Genomic DNA, 19571 nt, shown 5'->3' on the forward strand with positions numbered 1-19571 from the left:
AGGGATTTTTACCAGGAGATATGGGCAGATGTCTGAATGAGCCCCAAGATCCATCACACCATACATTCATAACCATATCATGTTTGACTAATTCCTCTGACAGAGGTCTATCTGAATCTGATGTATTCAAAAAACACCTAAAACCCAAGTTATTGAAAATGTTATGATAGCTAACATGTTCTTTTAGGATATAAATGGTTAATACAATTTTTACATAATTCATATTTTGATATGGTTTTAAAAGATATTCAAGGCTTAATGTTTATTGTTGAATGTAAATGCAATACTAATGTTCTGTGACAATTTTATTTCCAATCAAAGCGTGAAAGCGCTGTAAAGGCAGTTAATTACAGGTTGTGTGTATTTTTAGTCCAGTTATATCATTATCTTGCATAGTACAGTGTACTTATCAGAGGTGGCTTTCAGTATTTAAGATTTAGAGTTCTCTAATGATATTGAACAAGTTATATGAATGTCATATTCTGAGCACTATATGAAGGTGATTGTTCTCACTTGTTTATGAACTAGTGCATTATGTCCAGTTTGTACCTTTTTTTATCTATGTTTATAGTCAAATTAGTTATCAAAGGTACCAGGATTATAATTTAATACGCCAGACGCGCGTTTCGTCTACATAAGACTCATCAGTGACGCTCAGATCAAAATAGTTATAAAGCCAAACAAGTACAAAGTTGAAGAGCATTGAGGTCCCAAAATTCCAAAAAGTTGTGCCAAATACGGCTAAGGTAATCTATTCCTTGGATAAGAAAATCCTTAGTTTTTCGAAAAATTCAAAGTTTTGTAACAGGAAGTTTATAAAAATGACCACATAATTGATATTCAAATACTGTTTAAAATAGTTAGGCATTTTCTTTTTAGTAATAAGTAAATGTTATCAACTGTATTTTATTCAACTCTGCAAATGTGGTTTGTTACTGTTAAGTATGGATGATAGTTGTTTCATTGGCAATCATAACACATCTCCTTATTTATATAATGATCTAATTCAACGACCTCAGGTACAAAAAAAATGTATGTAACTTAACTATGATGGGAAACCTTTGACTTCTTTCTTTTATATAAACTTTTGATTTGGTACCATAGAACTATGTAGAATAAATGTACATTGCAACATGTCAACTCTTTCAATGACAATACTTTTTTAAGAAACTATAACTCCAAGCAAAATTATATTTCTAAGTTTAAAGTAATTTATGAATGAAAAAAGGAGTTCTTAATTAAGAAATAAACTGATTCGCTGAGCGCAGCTGGATACACCCGCAGAGGTCCAACCCTGAACAGTTGGGGCAAAAATGGACACAATATTCAAGCTTGATACAGGTCTGAATTTGGATTGTAATTAAATATTTGACATATTATAGTTTCTGAATAAATGTAGTCAAAGAACTTGAAATCGGTTATATGAATTGAATTTATATTCAATTAAAGATTTCTTGCTGTTGTGCAATACACTGTGCTGTTGCGCAATACTTAATAAATCTGTTGCCAGACTATAAACAAATAAAGTTCAATTTCTTCTCAATGTCATATTTGAAATTTATGAAAATCTATAGGGAGATTACATCAATAGCTATAAATAATTCACCAAAGTTTCGTGCGAACTGCTTAAAGCATTTTTGAGTTTTTGTCCTACAAGAGTGCACACGCTGAAATGTCTCGCCTTCTTTACTAATCACTGATATTATGTTGATAGTCCTTAATATAAAGCTTTATTACATCTGTCACATAAACTTAACATTAACCAAGAAAACTAAACATTGACCAATGAACCATGAAAATGAGGTCAAGGTCAGATGAACCATGCCAGGCAGGCATGTACAGCTAACAATTCTTCCATACAACAAATATAGTTGACCTATTGCTTATAGTTTAAGAAAAACAGACCAAAACACAAAAACTTAACACTGAGCAATGAACTGTGAAAATGAGGTCAAGGTCAAATAAAACCTGCGCGACTGACATATAGATCATAAAATATTTCCATACACCAAATATAGTTGACCTATTGCATATAGTATTAGAAAATAAGACCAAAACTCAAAATCTTAACTTTGACCACTGAACCATGAAAATGAGGTCAAGGTCAAATGAGACCTGCCAGCTAGACATGTACACCTTACAATCATTCTATACACCAAATATAGTAGACCTATTGCATACAGTATAAGAAAAACAGACCAAAACACAAAAACTTAACTATAACCACTGAACCATGAAAATGAGGTCAAGGTCAGGTGACACCTGCCAGTTGGACATGTACGCCTTACAGTCCTTCCATACACCGAATATACTTGACCTATTGCTTATAGTATCTGAGATATGGACTTGACCACCAAAACTTAACCTTGTTCACTGATCCATGAAATGAGGTCGAGGTCAAGTGAAAACTGTCTGACGGGCATGAGGACCTTGCAAGGTACGCACATACCAAATATAGTTATCCTACTACTTATAATAAGAGAGAATTTAACATTACAAAAAATGTTAACTTTTTTTTCAAGTAGTCACTGAACCATGAAAATGAGGTCAAGGACATTGGACATGTGGCTGACGGAAACTTCGTAACATGAGGCATCCATATACAAAGTATGAAGCATCCAGGTCTTCCACCTTCTAAAATATAAAACTTTTAAGAAGTTCGCTAACGCCGCCGCCACATCACTATCCCTATGTCGAGCTTTCTGCGACAAAAGTCGCAGGCTCGACAAAAACTGGAAAATCCCCCCTTTTTTAATGAATAAAACCCCATAACTCAGAAATGTAAAATCTAAAATTTATAAAATTCTAAAGGGAGCTTACGGATTGATAATTTAGTCTTAGATGCAAGATTTTTTTATCAGTTGTTAGTGGCTTTGAACTAGCTAGATAGCTGTTAGTAACTTTGAGTACTCTCAGATCTGTACTTAGTGTCTTTTTGTTGTTTGGATGTACAACTACCCGACCACGTCCACTTGTATTTGTATTTATCCATCTGATGAGTTAAGCCACTTTCAACTGATTTTTATAGTTCGTTCTTATATTGTACTGTTACACCACTGTCCCAGGTTAGGGGGAGGGTTGGCATGCCTTCAAACTAGTTTAACCCGACACATTCTGTATGTACATGTATGTGCCTGTCCCAAGTCAGGAGCCTGTAATTCAGTGGTTTTTGTTTGTTTATGTGTTGCATATTTGTTATATTCGTTCATTTTTTGTACATAAATTAGGCCGTTAGTTTTCTTGTTTAAATTGTTTTACATTGTCATTTCGGGGCCTTTTATAGCTGACTGTGCGGTATGGGCTTTGTTCATTGTTGAAGGTCGTACTGTGACCTATAGCTGTTAATTTCTGTGTCATTTGGTCTCTTGCGGAGAGTTGTCTCATTGGCAATCATACCACATCTTCTTTTTTATATTTACATCAACAGATATAAACAATTCACCAAAGTCAAGGTGAGACAACAAAACTTAGTGGGAAGATCTCTGAAATGTATTACACGGTACAAGTTTTTCTCATTGTTGGAGATTGTACGGTGACAGTAACACCTGTAACTGCTTAAACCCATTTCTTATGCACTTTAGTTCGATAAACTCACTGAATATCATACCACATCTCCTTATTTTCATATGCATTACAATTTACATGTGCATGTAATTATAAATATATATATATATCAGAACAAAATTCATTGCGTCACTTTTATTTATGCATCCTTTGGCACAATACAAGTTCTAAAATTACACAACATCATGAACATAGTACAACTAAATGTTATTTCAGATGAAAGTTTTGTTTCAGTTCCATTCATAGGATTTATTAGAATTTTGTATGTTTTGCCAAGTCCAATAATTTGCTCTATGTGCACATGTTAATTGGAGACTTTTCTATCCCGTATAAGAGTTTTGGAACTAATTCTGTTTCTTTTTTTGAAAAAAGTTAGCAAACAAATCTTGCACATTTAAACCTTTGTCTGCCATCACACTGTCACCTGGATCACATAATTGAACTATTCTACATCTTTCAACTATTTCATAGTCACTGGTGGAACCAACATATGCATTAGAGACATAGTTGACTAAACCAACAGGTGTCGAACATACAAGTATTTTCAGTGTTTCTGTTTTTATATGATGAAAAGGTTGCCTGAGCTCTAGGAGCTTTAGGTTTTATCACGGGATATTCTGTGCTGTCATCAATAATAATCCAAGTCGTAGGAAACTTTAATTTGAAGTTGGATGGTGAAAAATACCTGACTAAACCACTAGATGGCCAAGTGTTAGCCTCACACCACTGTTTAGACATAAAAACAATCCATGTATACACAATATTCATAACACTAGATTCAATCTAGAATCTAGAAAGTTCAAAATTGGTTGTATAATGCCTCAATTTCATCAAAGTCTGATTTTCAACTGACACCCTATCAATTTGAAAATATATGTATCTCAAACAATGTGCTGCTGGACCAAGTGTGGTCAAAACAAATAAAAATTTAGTATACAACTCTAAACCGGTATAAAAATGCATGGCTGTGTCACGTGTCTTCATTTCAAAATTCTCTGCTGAAAACATAGGCATTGATGGTGTTTGCATAATTCCATCTGTGAAGCTCAACATTAGCTCGGCAGTTGGTGGTGGACAGTCATAAATCCTTTCTGCAGTATGAATGACTTCTTCAGGAAAACCAACTTTACAATCAAAACTTTCCTCTAGATTTCTACTACAATATTCATCAAGTTTAGTTCTTTTGTTTTTCACAGGAAACTGCCCTGATTTTTCTTTTTGCGGACGATTCAGACTCTTGCTTGGTCCAGGAAAATAGGCTGGGAATGGCAGTAGACTTAAGTCTCTGAATGGTGGGTTTGCGCCCTGAAAAAGGTTATAAAACATTAGTTTTTTGATAATTAAATGAACTTCCATTAGCAATGTATACTTTGTATTACCTGGCGAAATATTAACTAGATTTATTCATTACAATCTGGATAAAACTATGTTTGCCTGATTCAATGTATGTTATGTAAATCCAAAGGACAAACAATGAGAGACTTATGCAACAAACGTACATTGTTTGTACCTAAATAACTATAATATAGATGAGAGCATGTCATTGTTTTGTTCCTGTTAACATTGTCATTGATATTTTTCAAGAAAGTCTATGAGGCATAGCTTATGCATTCCTGTCATTACTACATTAGCATAATTACTGCTAAAATAATTCTCAGTATGATATACCTCTTGTAAGAAATCATTATAATTGTAGCAATCCCCAAAAATCTCAAACAGATCACATTGAATCGTAATCCAAAAAATTATGACGTCTTGAATTAACCACCCCCTTTTATTCTAAAACGATAATTGCGGTTGTAAACAGACTTTGGTTTATTCGCATGGCGATTACATATATTTCAAAAAGAAAATAGAGTTTTACCATGAATAGTTTCCTGCACGTAGTCTTTTTCAGTAAAATGTGCCTTGCAAACAACAGCTGATTGAGATGGACTCATCGTGTTCTCGTCCAATCTGCGTATGGGCCATGGCGTTGATCCAACTTTTCCTTCTTTTTAAGTCATTTGGAAATGCATGTCCTCCTCTTAAATGACATCCAGGTACACAACAACAAGTACTTGGCATCGTTAATTAGAAATGTAACTGAAATAGTTGCACAGTGCAGAAACCGGAAGATGCGGAACAGGATCGGCTACCACGGCGCCATCTATTCAGGAACGATAATTTGCTACTTTATATAACTGCGAAATAACAATAACGTAAGACGGGTTCACGTGCATAAACAGAAATGCGCTTTAAATTGTATAATATAATTCATGTTCAGTCGACCTTTAATTATTATATCAACGACTGAAATGATTTATAAACATATCGATTGCAGATAACACTCGAAATTAACCCGAGCTCTTTCCACACGGAATTCAAATAATTCTAGTTTGTCAATCGGTTGACTGCTTATAATGCAAAATACAAATATATCAAAAGTTTTTAAAACTAACAAAACACAATGATCGTTTCTCTATTTCCCAATGTAAATGAAATGAAACAAAAAACATTTTATATCACAATAAGAAGAGGAGAGAATTCAACATTTCCGGATCTACTTGGAGCCTAACGACCCCCCACGTAGATAAGTTGGATATCGCGGAAGGAAGGATTAACCCGGCAACTAGAAAGGCATTAAAGCACTGCCTTTAAAAACCACTCTTTATTCATTATGTATTTATTCCTTAGCTCAGACTTATATTTTCAACTGTCTACCATAGTAAATGTAATGACTTAATACTTTACCTTATTTTCTCCCCTCCAGGTTCTTTTCTCAAGCAGTTGACCATACCAACAACACCACTATTATTGTCATTGGCCAATAACCACAAGTTATCTCCCTTAGGCTTTTCAGCAACTTCCAGTAACTTTTTCTTCAAATCTTCTACAGATTTTGTGATGTCTAGGTCTATATTCAATACAGTTTGAGATTGCAGTACATTTGGAAGTTTCTTACGAAGAAGAAAGATTGTATTCAGCAAGCCATCTGATTTTTGTGATACAACTTGGAAATTTTCCTTCTCAAACAACTCCAACCATTTTTCTTCATTAAAATAACAGGCAACAGATCTGGTCTCTGCTGATACTGGAAGTTCTGACAAAAGACCCATGACTGCTAAGTGTAGGTGGACATTGTGTGTTATTTCATGTACCAGTAAAAACCCATCATCATCAAGTACTTTGCTAATATTCTTTAAGGATTTTTGAACATTGCTTTGTCTATGTAAAAAGTTGTGAGCAATGACTAGTCTCATTCCACTTAAGTTTTCTGGAGGATTTTCATCAACATCCCACAACATCTGTTTTATACCAGATGTCTTATCGTCAGATTCTTCCGAAGTAACTTTTGTGTAATCAATGAATACCATAGGTTGGCTATTTAAATGATCTAACACTAATTTAGTAATACTATCTGCTGGTGATTCCAACTCCAGTACTTTCATGGTGCTCACTGTACTGTTTTCAATGACAAGGTCAAGGCATGGTTTCAGTGACCTTGACTGTATAAGGTTAGACAGAAGTCTATCAATCACAAGCCCAGACTTGTATGCTTCCAGAACTCTCTTGATGTTTTGTACAAAATTATCTGCAGACATACTGAAAAGTTTATTAAGGACTATAAATAACCCATTGTTTGGTAATTTCCAAAACCTTTCCACATTTTCAATGAATCTAACAGGTTTCAAAGATTTAGAGACTTGCTTTAGCATATTAAAATTTGCAAAGTCCAATCCCTCCATACCCATCATTCTCAGAATGCCATTGGCTGCAATGGATGAACACTTTGAACAGTATTCCTTTAGATCTTCTGGAGACAGATCTTTTCCTCCTACTTCAATGTGTGGTATAAACACGCATTCTTCCAGTGTTACTGGTTGTTGGTTTTGCTTCCTGGGTGCAGAAGTCAGCTGAAGTCCATACATCTCTACACTTCCAGCTGTAGTTGTATCAGAGTACATGTCAAGAAAAACAGGAATAGCTACAAGAATACAGTGATACATATGATCTATTACTAAAAAAACAGGAATAGCTACAAGAATACAGTGATACATATGATCTATTACTAAAAAAAAGAAGAATACATGCAGAAAAAACCATTACAATTACTGGCAGAATTAAAACCTCCATTTTAATAAACTTTTAATCTTTCCCATCCTACAAATCAGGTTTCAGGCCACATAATTCTTGTCAAACTGCACTTACTAATATCACTGACATTATACTCCACTAACCTAATACTTGTATGTACTTACTCAAAGGATTACCACTGACAATATACTCCACTAACCTAATACTTTAATGTACGTACTCAATGGATAACCACTGATAATATACTCCACTAACCTAATACGTGTATGTACTTACTCAATGAATCACCACTGATAGTATACTCCACTAACCTAATACTTGTATGTACTTACTCAATGGATGACCACTGATAATATACTGCACTAACCTAATACATGCATGTACTTACTCAATGGATTACCACTGACAATATACTCCACTAACTTAATATGTGTATGTACTTACTCGATGGATCACCACTGACAATATGCTCCATTAACTTAATATGTGTATGTACTTACTCAATCGATCACCACTGACAATATACTTCACTAACCTAATACTTGTATTTACTTACTCAATGGATTACTACTGACAATATACTCCACTAACCTAATCCGTGTATGTACTTAATGGATTACCACTGACAATTTACTCCACTAACTTAATATGTGTATGTACTTACTCAATGGATCACCACTGACAATATACTCCACTAACTTAATACATGTATGTACTTACTCAATGGATCACCACTGACAATATACTCCACTAACCTAATACTTGTATGTACTTACTCAATGGATTACCACTGACAATATACTCCACTAACCTAATCTGTGTATGTACTTCCTCAATCCTAATACTTGTATGTACTTACTCAATGGATTACCACTGATAATATACTCCACTAACCTAATCTGTGTATGTACTTCCTCAATCCTAATACTTGTATGTACTTACTCAATGGATTACCACTGATAATATACTCCACTAACCTAATATGTGTATGTACTTACTCAATGGATCATTCCATTTCATAGAAGACACATGGGTTTCTGGATCTATTTTCATTGATTTGATTCCAGTGGGCAGGATAAGGTCAGATCCTGGTCTTGTCAACAGGTTCATTTGCATCATAGTGTCCAGGAAGGTTATCCAATTATTACTCCACAATAAATCACCAATATTTCCTAGTAACAGAATTAAAATATGTCTTACATGGGATTCAACTGGTCAAAAAAACTGCAAAGTTAAATGTTTCAATAAGAAATGCTTTGTTCATAACATTGTTAATTTTAGCTGGTAGTTCAAGGAAATGGATGAATATAATCAATGTACAGCTTCTTTTCAAATCATATTCTGATAAATTTTAGCTATTGTACAGTGCTATAAATATAAAATTCTCAGAAATAGATATATTTTTTAAATAAACTTTTATGATAAAAAATACCCCCCCCCCTAAAAAAAAACCCAAAAACTAATCATACACACAATCTGTTTTCCATCATTTGTTAAAGAACATATAATGCAACTATCTTTGTTACCCCTGTTTACAGCTTTGAAAATGCCTCTAAAATCTCCTTCATATTCATAACCTCTCAGCCTCAATTCTTTATAGATGTCTGATGGCAATATTTCTATCTCCTTCTTTTTACGAGGGCTTGTGGGAGGCATAACTCCATCCCTGCTGTAACTACATATAGGTTCAGAAGGAGAATAGATAGTTCCACTAGCAACCAGTCCATCTCCTTCACAAATCTCAAACTCTCTTAAATCTGGTATCAAGTTGACTTCAAAGTTCAAACTACCTGATAATTATAAACATGAACAACAGTTTGTAAGCATTCTAAATGTATACTTAGTGAATACTGCCAGAGTTAGATCTCGCCTGTATGTAATTTTAAAAGAAGATATAAATGTTGATAGTAAAATGGCAATACTTTAACATGTTAACTAAGCATAACATGAAGTCAATGAACCATGAAGAAAGGTTCAGGGACAAATAACCTCCATTGAAATAAAATATGCCAATAATAATACAACTGCATACCAAATATTATTGACTTATCACAAGTGGTTCCCCTCAACCTGACCTCATCACCAACTTTTAGCATACAACTATATAAAATTTCTGAAGTTAATGAACTATGATTGAAAAGGGCTGGCCAAATAATCTCCATTGAAACGAGATGTGCAAATGCTGATACAACACACCAAATATCATGACTTACCAAATCCCCTCAAATGCTGATACAACACACCAAATATCATGACTTACCAAATCCCCTCAAATGCTGATAAAACACACCAAATATCATGACTTACCAAATCCCTTCAAATGCTGATATAACACACCAAATATCATGACTTACCAAATCCCCTCAAATGCTGACACAACACACCAAATATCATGACTTACCAAATCCCCTCAAATGCTGACACAACACACCAAATATCATGACTTACCAAATCCCCTTAAATCAAACTAATCAAAAACTTTCTAACATTTAAACTAAGAAACTTTATAACATTTCAACTAAGCAAAAGTTTCAAATTCAACAGACCCTGAATGGAAATGAGATGTGCCAATACTGAAACAACTACATACCAAATATCATCGACGTAATACCATTAGTGGTTCAACCACTACACACTACAAACACAAAAGTTACATTGCCTTTTAATCCAAAAGAAAATGTTTATTGGTGAATCTCTGCCTGATGTATTATAATGAAATTTATTAAAAGATACCAATTTTAGTGTGTACAATGAAAGTGTTTACTAAATATTTATACTATTACCTTGACTGATACATGTAAAATTTTAAGATAAAACATTTTCTGTTGGTGCATTTACATAATTTCAAGCTTCTTTTAATGTATTATGTTCCACAAACCTTTAGAAGGTATCAATGTAGCTCTGTGTATTTTAATGTTTTCTAATACGACTGGCATGCGGTTGAAGATCTTCCCATGAAATTTTGCCAATGCCTTCCATGCTAGGACAATGTAACCAGCAGCAGGGAACAGGACACGCCCATCAATCTTGTGACCAACCAAAAATTTATCTTTAGTATTCTTTGAAGCATCAATTTCAAACCTTGACTCAGCCTGTCTGTCTGAACTTCCACTGAGGAACTGGGCATTTTCTGGAACATGCCAAGACTTTGCATGATCCCATTTGATTGCAGGAGCTATCATTGGGGTTCCCCTTGGCACAGGATGTTCAATTGGAGGGAAAATTCCAAGTGGATTGAAATCTACTCCCTGGATGTAGCATCTATGAATGACAATAAGGTCAATTAACAATTAATATAATGATAATAATTATAATGACCACTCCTATGTGAAAGGATTTCTGGAGGCTCACCTTATCAGCCATGTAATATTATTTTATTTCAGAAGACTATGCATGTATTATAATGATCAGTTATGATGGTCATATTTAGGTCACTGTAATTGTACAATGAATTGCTGTACAATATCAGTGCTCTAGAATGAATCACTTAGTACTATTTTCTTGAAAATGATGGTAGAAAAATTATTTCCCAGATTTTATAGAAAATACTTAGAAGGCAAAATAAAATCTTTATTGCTGCCGTCCAATAAGCATTCGTTTCTGTTGATTCAGAATAAGAAAATGTAGTAAAACTGCAATAAAAATTTGTAAAGGGTTCAGCGGAACCCTGTGTCTCGCCAGCGATTGCTGCTGTCAGTGTAAAAGTGTAATGTTTACTTAAAAAGTGAGTCCATTTATCAGTACAATACAGAATTTTAAAAAAAATTCAAACTTTTTCTTTAGATGCTATTTTTTGGTCTTGAAGATAAGCTTCTGTCCATGTTTCAAGACAATTCATGAAGGTTACAAACTTATCATGTCAAAAAAGTTTAATCCCAGACTGTCTGTAAATGTTAATTGTAAAAAACAAAGTCCATCAATCAGAAAAATACTAATAATGAAAAAATATATTTTCAAAGATACGTTCAGACATTATCTCTTAATCATTAAGCAGCTTCTGCCAAAGTTTCATAAAACTCTATGAAGGTTTGACAAAGTAATTGATGTGTAACAAACTTTAACCCCAGACTGTATCTACTTGTTAATTGTAAAAACAAACTAAGTCCATTTATTAGTAAATTAAACAAAAATGAAAATAAATATTTTCAAAATTTTGCTCTGGATATTGTATTTGGTCATAAACAAGCTTCTGTCAAAATTTCATAAATTTCCATGAAGGTTTGACAAAGTTATTGATGACTGAAAAACTTTAATCTCAAGACTAAATCTGAATGTTAACTTTAAAAATGATGTTGGATAAGTTGTTTAAATAGTTTCAGGAGGGAAGTGAGAAAATTGGTTTGATTCCATTAAAGCTGAAGGGCCGGGGGTTTCAACATGGAGTTTTAAAAATGTTCCTGTATGCTATTGAAAAAAAATATTTTTCTTATTAATGTAATAAAAAATTGGCTTGCCCCACAAATATGAATAGTCGTCAAACTGATATGTACTGATAGTAATGCAACTTTATATTAAATATCAATGATCTATCACAAGTAGTTCCTATCAGAAAACTTAACAATTGTTGACGCCACCGCCGTCACCAGAAAAGCAATCCCTATGTCTCGCTTTCCGCGACTTTCATCGCAAGCAAGCCAAAAACCGGTGTAAAATGAATATTCTATCAGCAATATGAGTATTTGTCAATAAATAGGTAAATAACTTATCTTATAATATTTATGATTCAATGTATGTAACTTCCTTAAATATTCATAATAAAATCCACGTTTATAATATCTAGTTTTGTGTACACTTAACCCACTCAAGGTCTACATTGACTATCGACTGCATGTAGTCAAAACCTGTTTTAAACTACATGTAAACACTGACTTTTATCAATGGGAACGTAAAAAAGTTTAGTTTAATTGTTGAGTACACTTACACCACACCGAGTTTAGCTCAATGTGATCACGGCCTAAGTCCATCTATTGTAAATAGGGAAAAATGAAAATAAATATTTTCAAAATTTTGATCTGGATACTGTATTTTGGTCATAAACAAGATTCTGTCCCAATTTCATAAAATTCCATGTAGGCTTGACAAAGTTATTGATGTCTAAAAAAACCTTTAACCACCAGCGCTGGATTCTAGGATGGCTATGACTCGCTTTCAAAAAATAAATTTTGCAGCCTGAACAAAAACCTGTATCACCACAAAGGTATACAGGATTGTGTCTATCCCGAAATCTAAAGAAATTTTCCTTATGATCTATACAGCAGAATTATTTCTTATATGTATAATAATAAATGATCTAAGCACAGATTAAAAAACCAAGTGTGTGAACACTGAAATGTTTGGCCTGCTTTAGTGGTCAATATTGTATTTCATGCTGAGTCTTCAAGATGAAAAATTTACTGCTAGTATCCCATAAACTTAGAATTGTTAATGATCCATCACAATAAAGTCAAGGTCACATGAACCTTACCTAGTTTTCTATCTAGTCCTTCCTGTAGCTCAGTGAATGTGATGAATATTTTCAACTCTACTCCTTGACGAAGACGCAGTCATGGTCATGGTCATCATACATCAAATTCTTTGCATGATGTCTCTATTAATGACTTGCTGCCATTTATACAAAAGCCGTTAGGTATTCATCACATTCGCACAAAACTTTATTCATTACCCCTTTCAAAACTTCATTCTCTGTTCAATTTATGTTTGGAAACCACTGTTACAAACCCTCATTCAAACCAATACAAACTTACAGCTATCATTTCGCATATTGCAAGTCACAGACTTTTCAAACCAGTTCGCATTGGAAAAGATGAAAAAGAGAAAAGATCTTTTCTTAAACTTTCCTTTGCCAACATAGGTCTCGATGGCGTCAACTTAGGCAATATCCTTCATCATAAATTAGTTCAGTCGAAAATACCTCCTTATTTTAAAGATCAGTCTGTACCAATAATTTCTTATATCTATACCAAACCAATTGCAACTAAAATTTTCAATTACAAACACGTTTTGCAGGATCTCAACATTGACGACTTCAAGTCTAAACCTCCTGATTGCACCTGTGCTAGTTCCCAATTCACATATAATCCGGCTGGCCACGTTATTACCGGAGACCTCAACATTGTCAATAACACTTCCCTGCGAAATTTGTTATCCAAAGGTCCGAAATATCGTGAGCCTAAATCCATCAATTGGAAATACAACTTCAAAATACTGATGGATTCAGTCGAGGATTATGCCAGGCAATAGGCTAAACGCGAGAAAGAAGACGTAGATACTCTTTCCGAATGGATTAAGGCTGTGAGGTCGTTGATACGAATCCGAATTAAGAAACTAAATGGGTCTATCAATACCCACGCTACGTCAATTTTTAAAGAACCAAATGTTGCAAAACACTTGTCCTACCTCCATGACAAATATGTTGTCCCCGCAGATAAAGCCCCAAACAACATCGTTTTTGTGTGTAAATATTATTACATAAACTGCTTGATAAATGAATAAGGTATTGACAATTCACTTGGAAACTCAACATATACCCTCACGACACTTACCAAAGAGGAAATCCTGGATAATCATAGGTCTGTTCTATGTTCCTTTGGAATTTCAACCAAAGATGAAGAACTGGATCTTCCATCACTGTATTGGATACCTAAACTACATAAGTGTCCTTACAAACAACGGTATATTGCTGGGTCTTCCAAGTGCTCCACGAAACCTCTTTCTAAATTATTAACATCTATTTTATCAGCAATCAAAGCCAGGCTCCAAAGTTATTGTGAAACTGCCTATTCTAGAGGTGGCCTGAATCAGATGTGGATACTAAAAAATTCCAAAGATCTTTTAGAGTACATACAATCTAAGACTCTCTCATCTTGCAATAGTATTAAAACATTTGACTTTTCTACACTTTACACAAGTATTCCCCATTCCAAACTAAAAGACAAATTGAAAGAGTTGGTATTACTTTGTTTCATTAAAAAGAATGGCGAATGTATATACAAGTATCTTGTCTTGGAGAGGGATAAATCCTACTTTGTAAAGAATCACTCTGATTTAAACAAAAATTCTCTGAAACTGACATTATCAAGATGCTTGATTTCTTGATTGACAACATATTTGTTACGTTTGGAGGACGCGTTTTTCAACAGACTGTCGGAATTCCAATGGGAACCAATTGTGCCCCTCCTCTTGCCGACTTGTTTTTTTTATTATTATGAGGTTGACTTCATACAGGAACTTCTTAGGAAGAAAGATAAAAAGTTGGCAATATCCTTTAACTTTACGTTCCGCTATATAGATGATGTTCTCTCACTAAATAATATAAAATTTGGTGACTATGTTGAACGAATCTATCCCATTGAACTAGAGATAAAGGATACTACAGATACAGTTAAGTCTACCTCATATCTTGATTTACACTTTCCATTTCTATGTAGCAACATTCCAGCAGCGCCTGCATACAGAGTATATATCTCCCAATTGATACGATATTCCCGGGCTTGTATTTCCTATCATGATTTCCTTGATAGAAAATTGCTGCTCACAAGGAAGCTATTAAACCAAGAGTTTCAAATGGTGAAGTTGAAATCATTCCTTCGTAAATTTTATGGACGCTAACAAGAGTTGGTTGACTGTTATGGAATAACCGTTTCACAGATGATATCGGATATGTTCCTTATGTCGTAACTACAATACCCTTCCCTTTTCACGAATGTGACCTACCGAATTAGACTATTTACCGGATTTGTAATAACATAAGCAACACGATGGGTGCCACATGTGGGGCAGGATCTGCTTACCCTTCCGGAGCACCTGAGATCACCCCCAGTTTTTGGTGGGGCTCGTGTTGCTTAGTCTTTAGTTTTCTATGTTGTGTCATCTGTACTATTATTTGTCTGTTTGTCTTTTTATTTTTGGCCATGGCGTTGTCAGTTTGTTTTCGATCTATGATCTATGACTGTCCCTCTTTTACCATATGGACATTTTCACCTTACAATCAGGCATGTAATATTTGCAACTTGACCTTAAAGACCAATTCATTTACACCATCCACTTGCAGGCCATATATTCAACTTATTAACTTTTTAATACCATATAATGCATTTGTACTGATAATTCTTCATTTAAAACTTACTTTCCCAAATTTGAGAAGAAGAAGTCTGGATTACATGGATGCTCCCTCTTCATTAGACTAGCCATTGAACAAGAAGAATCTAATGATCTCTTTAAAACAGCCTGTAACAGACCATGTGGTGCAATCTCCATAACTATAGCATTTGATGGAATATGTTTTAAAGCTTCCTGAAAAAGCACTGGACTGACCAAGTTGTTTACAAGATAATCTGCTGATGACATTTTAGCAAGGTCAGTGTTCCATTTTGCTTCTGGGATTGATGAACTGATCCATTTGCTTGTTCTTGGTTTTGGTTTTAAAACCTTTAGAAAGAAATATATAGAAGTAACTTTTTAAATATGTTCTAAAATTCTACTTTGGAGTATTTGTAAATGAAACTATACAATGGTATACTTTTTGAATATGTAACATACTTGTAATACAAACATATATTAATAGGACACAATGTCCATTTCACATGATCACACTCTATGCTCAGTGAACTATGAAATCTGGGTGGAAACTCTTAATTTGGCATATACAAGTCCACTTCATTATGATCATGTGTACGAAGTTTCAAGTTGATGTGACCACAAACTACCTTAAACCATAACTTAGAAATACATGTGAACCTCTCGATGTAACAGGTGTAATACCACCATTGATTTTCCCCCATCAGTCTGTTAAATTTGCACTTTTCAAAAAATTGTGCAGAATTTTATCTTTGTTTCAAATAAAGAAATACTTGGCATGAGTAAAGTTTTATCCTGTCCAGTACTATAGACAAAGTTTAACATAACATTTCATTGCATATAAGAAAATAACCATCACTTGAAGTTAACCAATCAAATTTTCACCCCTTTTTTTCCTGTGTACAAGCTTTAGTAACCATGTAACCTCAAGTTTCCAAAATATTCTATAGAAACACCAAATAAAAAAATAATTTTGCTTTGAAACACCCAAGATGTATGTTTATGACTCAGAAATTTTTTACTGCAATGAAATGTAGGATTAATTTCCTACAACTGTCAAATTCAATGCAACGGGTTCAACCGGATGTGACGTACTACGATTTGGTGATATTACACCTAAAGTACAATAGTCCTGTTTTGAGGGGTCTCCTCCCATCCTAGCGTTGAAGAGGGAAAAAATCCAGTGTTTAAAAAATTCTATGAATGAAAATTTTCCGCCACTATTTTTTACTACGCTGTGAACAAATATTTATTATTGAAGGTGTAAAAGTCGGAGTGTATTGAACTTCTGATTACGCAACATTTGGAGATTTTGACCCTGTTTTAATTTTCTCTTTGTACTCAAAGGAAAGGTTAAATCATAGTACTTTATTTACAAGCAGTCAACAATCAAAATCAAAATCAAAATCAGAAACAGAATCTTCTCAATAATTCTTTCAACTGATATCATTCAAATAGAGAGGCTACAAGGGTACCGTAAACACATTGATTTATTACATTCAGATGGAAGATTGAAGAAAAAACACACAGACAATTTTTACATCAGACGGTTACATTTACAATTTTTTATTTCACTGCCGCAAGAAAGACAACTCTACCAATTGAAAACACTAAAATAATTTGCCCGATCCCTACCACAGGCGATGTCATAACCTCCTCTCTTGAGCGGTCATTTTTAATACTTCCCAAGATTGACTGCTTCATACAGGTTTGACTGTAATATAATGTATCTTATTTCAAGATATTTTAAATGGTCAGCCTTACCTTTGACATTTCCTCTTTCAACCTTGGTGCTACCTTATGCATAATACTAGAATGGAAAGCCACTCCAGCACTGTTGACTTCTTTAGCAAAAATCTGTTGCTCCTTCAATTCCTTTACAAAGTTTGAAACTTTTTCTAGTGGACCAGATATTGTAACTGTACCTTTAGCATTATGACATGCAGGTATAACACCTTCTGGGCACTTCTTTTTTGCCTCTTCCCATGTCATACCTATAATGCAAAATGTCCTTATAAAATTTTTTCAGCAGGGATTTTATCTTCTTTTTTGGCAAGTCAGATCTTCCACAATAGCATGTTCAACAAAGCTTTCTACATTTGTCATGAAGTGTACTCTAACATTGAAACTTAACTTGAAATATTATGATTGATCAAATAAAGTGTCAGTATTTTCTATAACATGACTGATTTTTGTAAATGCATCTGCAAATATTTATTCTAATTGTACTACTCGTACATGATAGAAATTAAAAATAAAGTTTAGCCTTGGGATCGATCATCATAAGTTTACTTGCAAAACACATCAATAACTTGACCTTGAGAGCAAGGTTCAATAAACAGCTGCACCATGAGCACATGATATGCCCGTTGCTTTTTCAAGGAATAAAGTTCAATAACTTCTCATTGTCATATCAGAAATTTTTGAAAAACGAAAGGGAGCTTAAGTCAATAGATATAAACAATTCATCAAAGTTTCATGAAAACTGCTGACAGCATTTTTGAGTTATTGTCCGAAAACTGGAAAATCCCCCCTTTTTAATGATTAAAACCCCAGTGTTCTCCCCAGGCCGATATGACGCTGCGGTGCCGCAGCGCCTTCATAATATTTTTGTAGATCCCGCAGCGTCTTAATTGGCCGCTGTCCCTTAATACTTGATCCCGCAGCGTGTTAATTTTCACATTTTCATTATAAATGTTGGTTAAAATTGTCAAGTTACTGATCACCGCTGATGGGTCACAATAACTGATAATTAGTTTTACCTGAGCCACGCTTATCTCAGCCTTATCGGACTATGTTATCAGGTAAAAGCGTAAATGATCATCAAGAAGATAGATATTTTTTGAAGAAAATTAAAAATTTTAAAAACTTCAGTGCAGAAATTGAAGAAATAGATCGCAAATACATTGTATTTACGCATCGTGTGTGTGATCACTTGACCATTTATATAACGAATTTATTCATTTGTCGAGAAGAAGAATCTATTTAAACACGACCAATGAACGTGTTGAATACACATGATAAATTTGAATACACATTGCTAAAGATATTTAAGATGAAAATTATGAATGAAAGTATTAGTAGTTGAAAAAAATAAAATAAAATTTAATTAAAGATAGCGAGGAGTGATTTACTTTAATAGAAAGTGAAAAAATGTTGCTTGCAAGGTAAATTCGTCTGAAACTGTCATATTTTTAGAAATAAAATGATCATTGAACACCGATCGTGAATCCGTGCGTCGGGAAATATGTGACAATCAACACGGGTACAGAATCGCCGCAGCTTCTGTATAATGTCACTGGTAAATAATTTCAATGGTTTTAACTTTAACGAATTTGTAAAGTTTCGTTTATATCTATCTGCCAAAGATAGGATTAAACAATAATACACATGGAAGCGTAATGTGAAACTACAGAAACTGGTCAGCTGTTCATTTATAAAAAAAAATTGTTTTAAAAAGTTGTATACCAAATATCTTAACCCTATTCGATTTTATTAATTCTGAATGAACATGTTCTCTGCAAATAACAAAGGAGTGAATTATAAGCAAAAGGTAGATGATGGAAGTAGAAGTTTTTTTCAGACCAATGACTTCTAATGAAAAGGGGAATACACCTCCGTCTACACTGTCAGTATAAGCAGATTTCATTGCTTCTCCTAATCCTAACCAAGCTCAAGTTTTAGCAATTGATAAAAGCAAACATCATGTTTCTGGTTTCAATGACAAGTGGCTGACTGAGTTTTCATGGCTTAGAAATGTTAAAGGGGGTATAAGCAAAAGTTATTGTGAGTGGGGGTTTAATTTTTAACCCTGAAGAGGATAAAGACAAAGTTGAGGAACAGACTGTCCAACA

The 19571-nt window shown here is 34.0% G+C and overlaps 1 protein-coding gene across 1 annotated transcript in view; it reads right to left on the reverse strand.

Moving 5' to 3' along the window:
• Positions 1–19571, reverse strand: part of LOC127710281 (fatty acid synthase-like) — a 63319-nt gene that overhangs the window by 35001 nt on the left and 8747 nt on the right. The window contains exons 7-13 of the mRNA XM_052216064.1: positions 17482–17711; positions 15767–16068; positions 10520–10902; positions 9168–9431; positions 8640–8813; positions 6298–7531; positions 13–137 (exon numbers count right to left, since the gene is read on the reverse strand). Of these exons, the coding sequence (XP_052072024.1) occupies positions 13–137; positions 6298–7531; positions 8640–8813; positions 9168–9431; positions 10520–10902; positions 15767–16068; positions 17482–17711 (2712 nt within the window). The remainder of the gene's footprint in view (positions 1–12; positions 138–6297; positions 7532–8639; positions 8814–9167; positions 9432–10519; positions 10903–15766; positions 16069–17481; positions 17712–19571) is intronic.

The sequence above is a fragment of the Mytilus californianus genome, unplaced genomic scaffold, assembly GCF_021869535.1.
Source record: "Mytilus californianus isolate M0D057914Y unplaced genomic scaffold, xbMytCali1.0.p SCAF_7, whole genome shotgun sequence".
Taxonomy (NCBI): domain Eukaryota; kingdom Metazoa; phylum Mollusca; class Bivalvia; order Mytilida; family Mytilidae; genus Mytilus; species Mytilus californianus.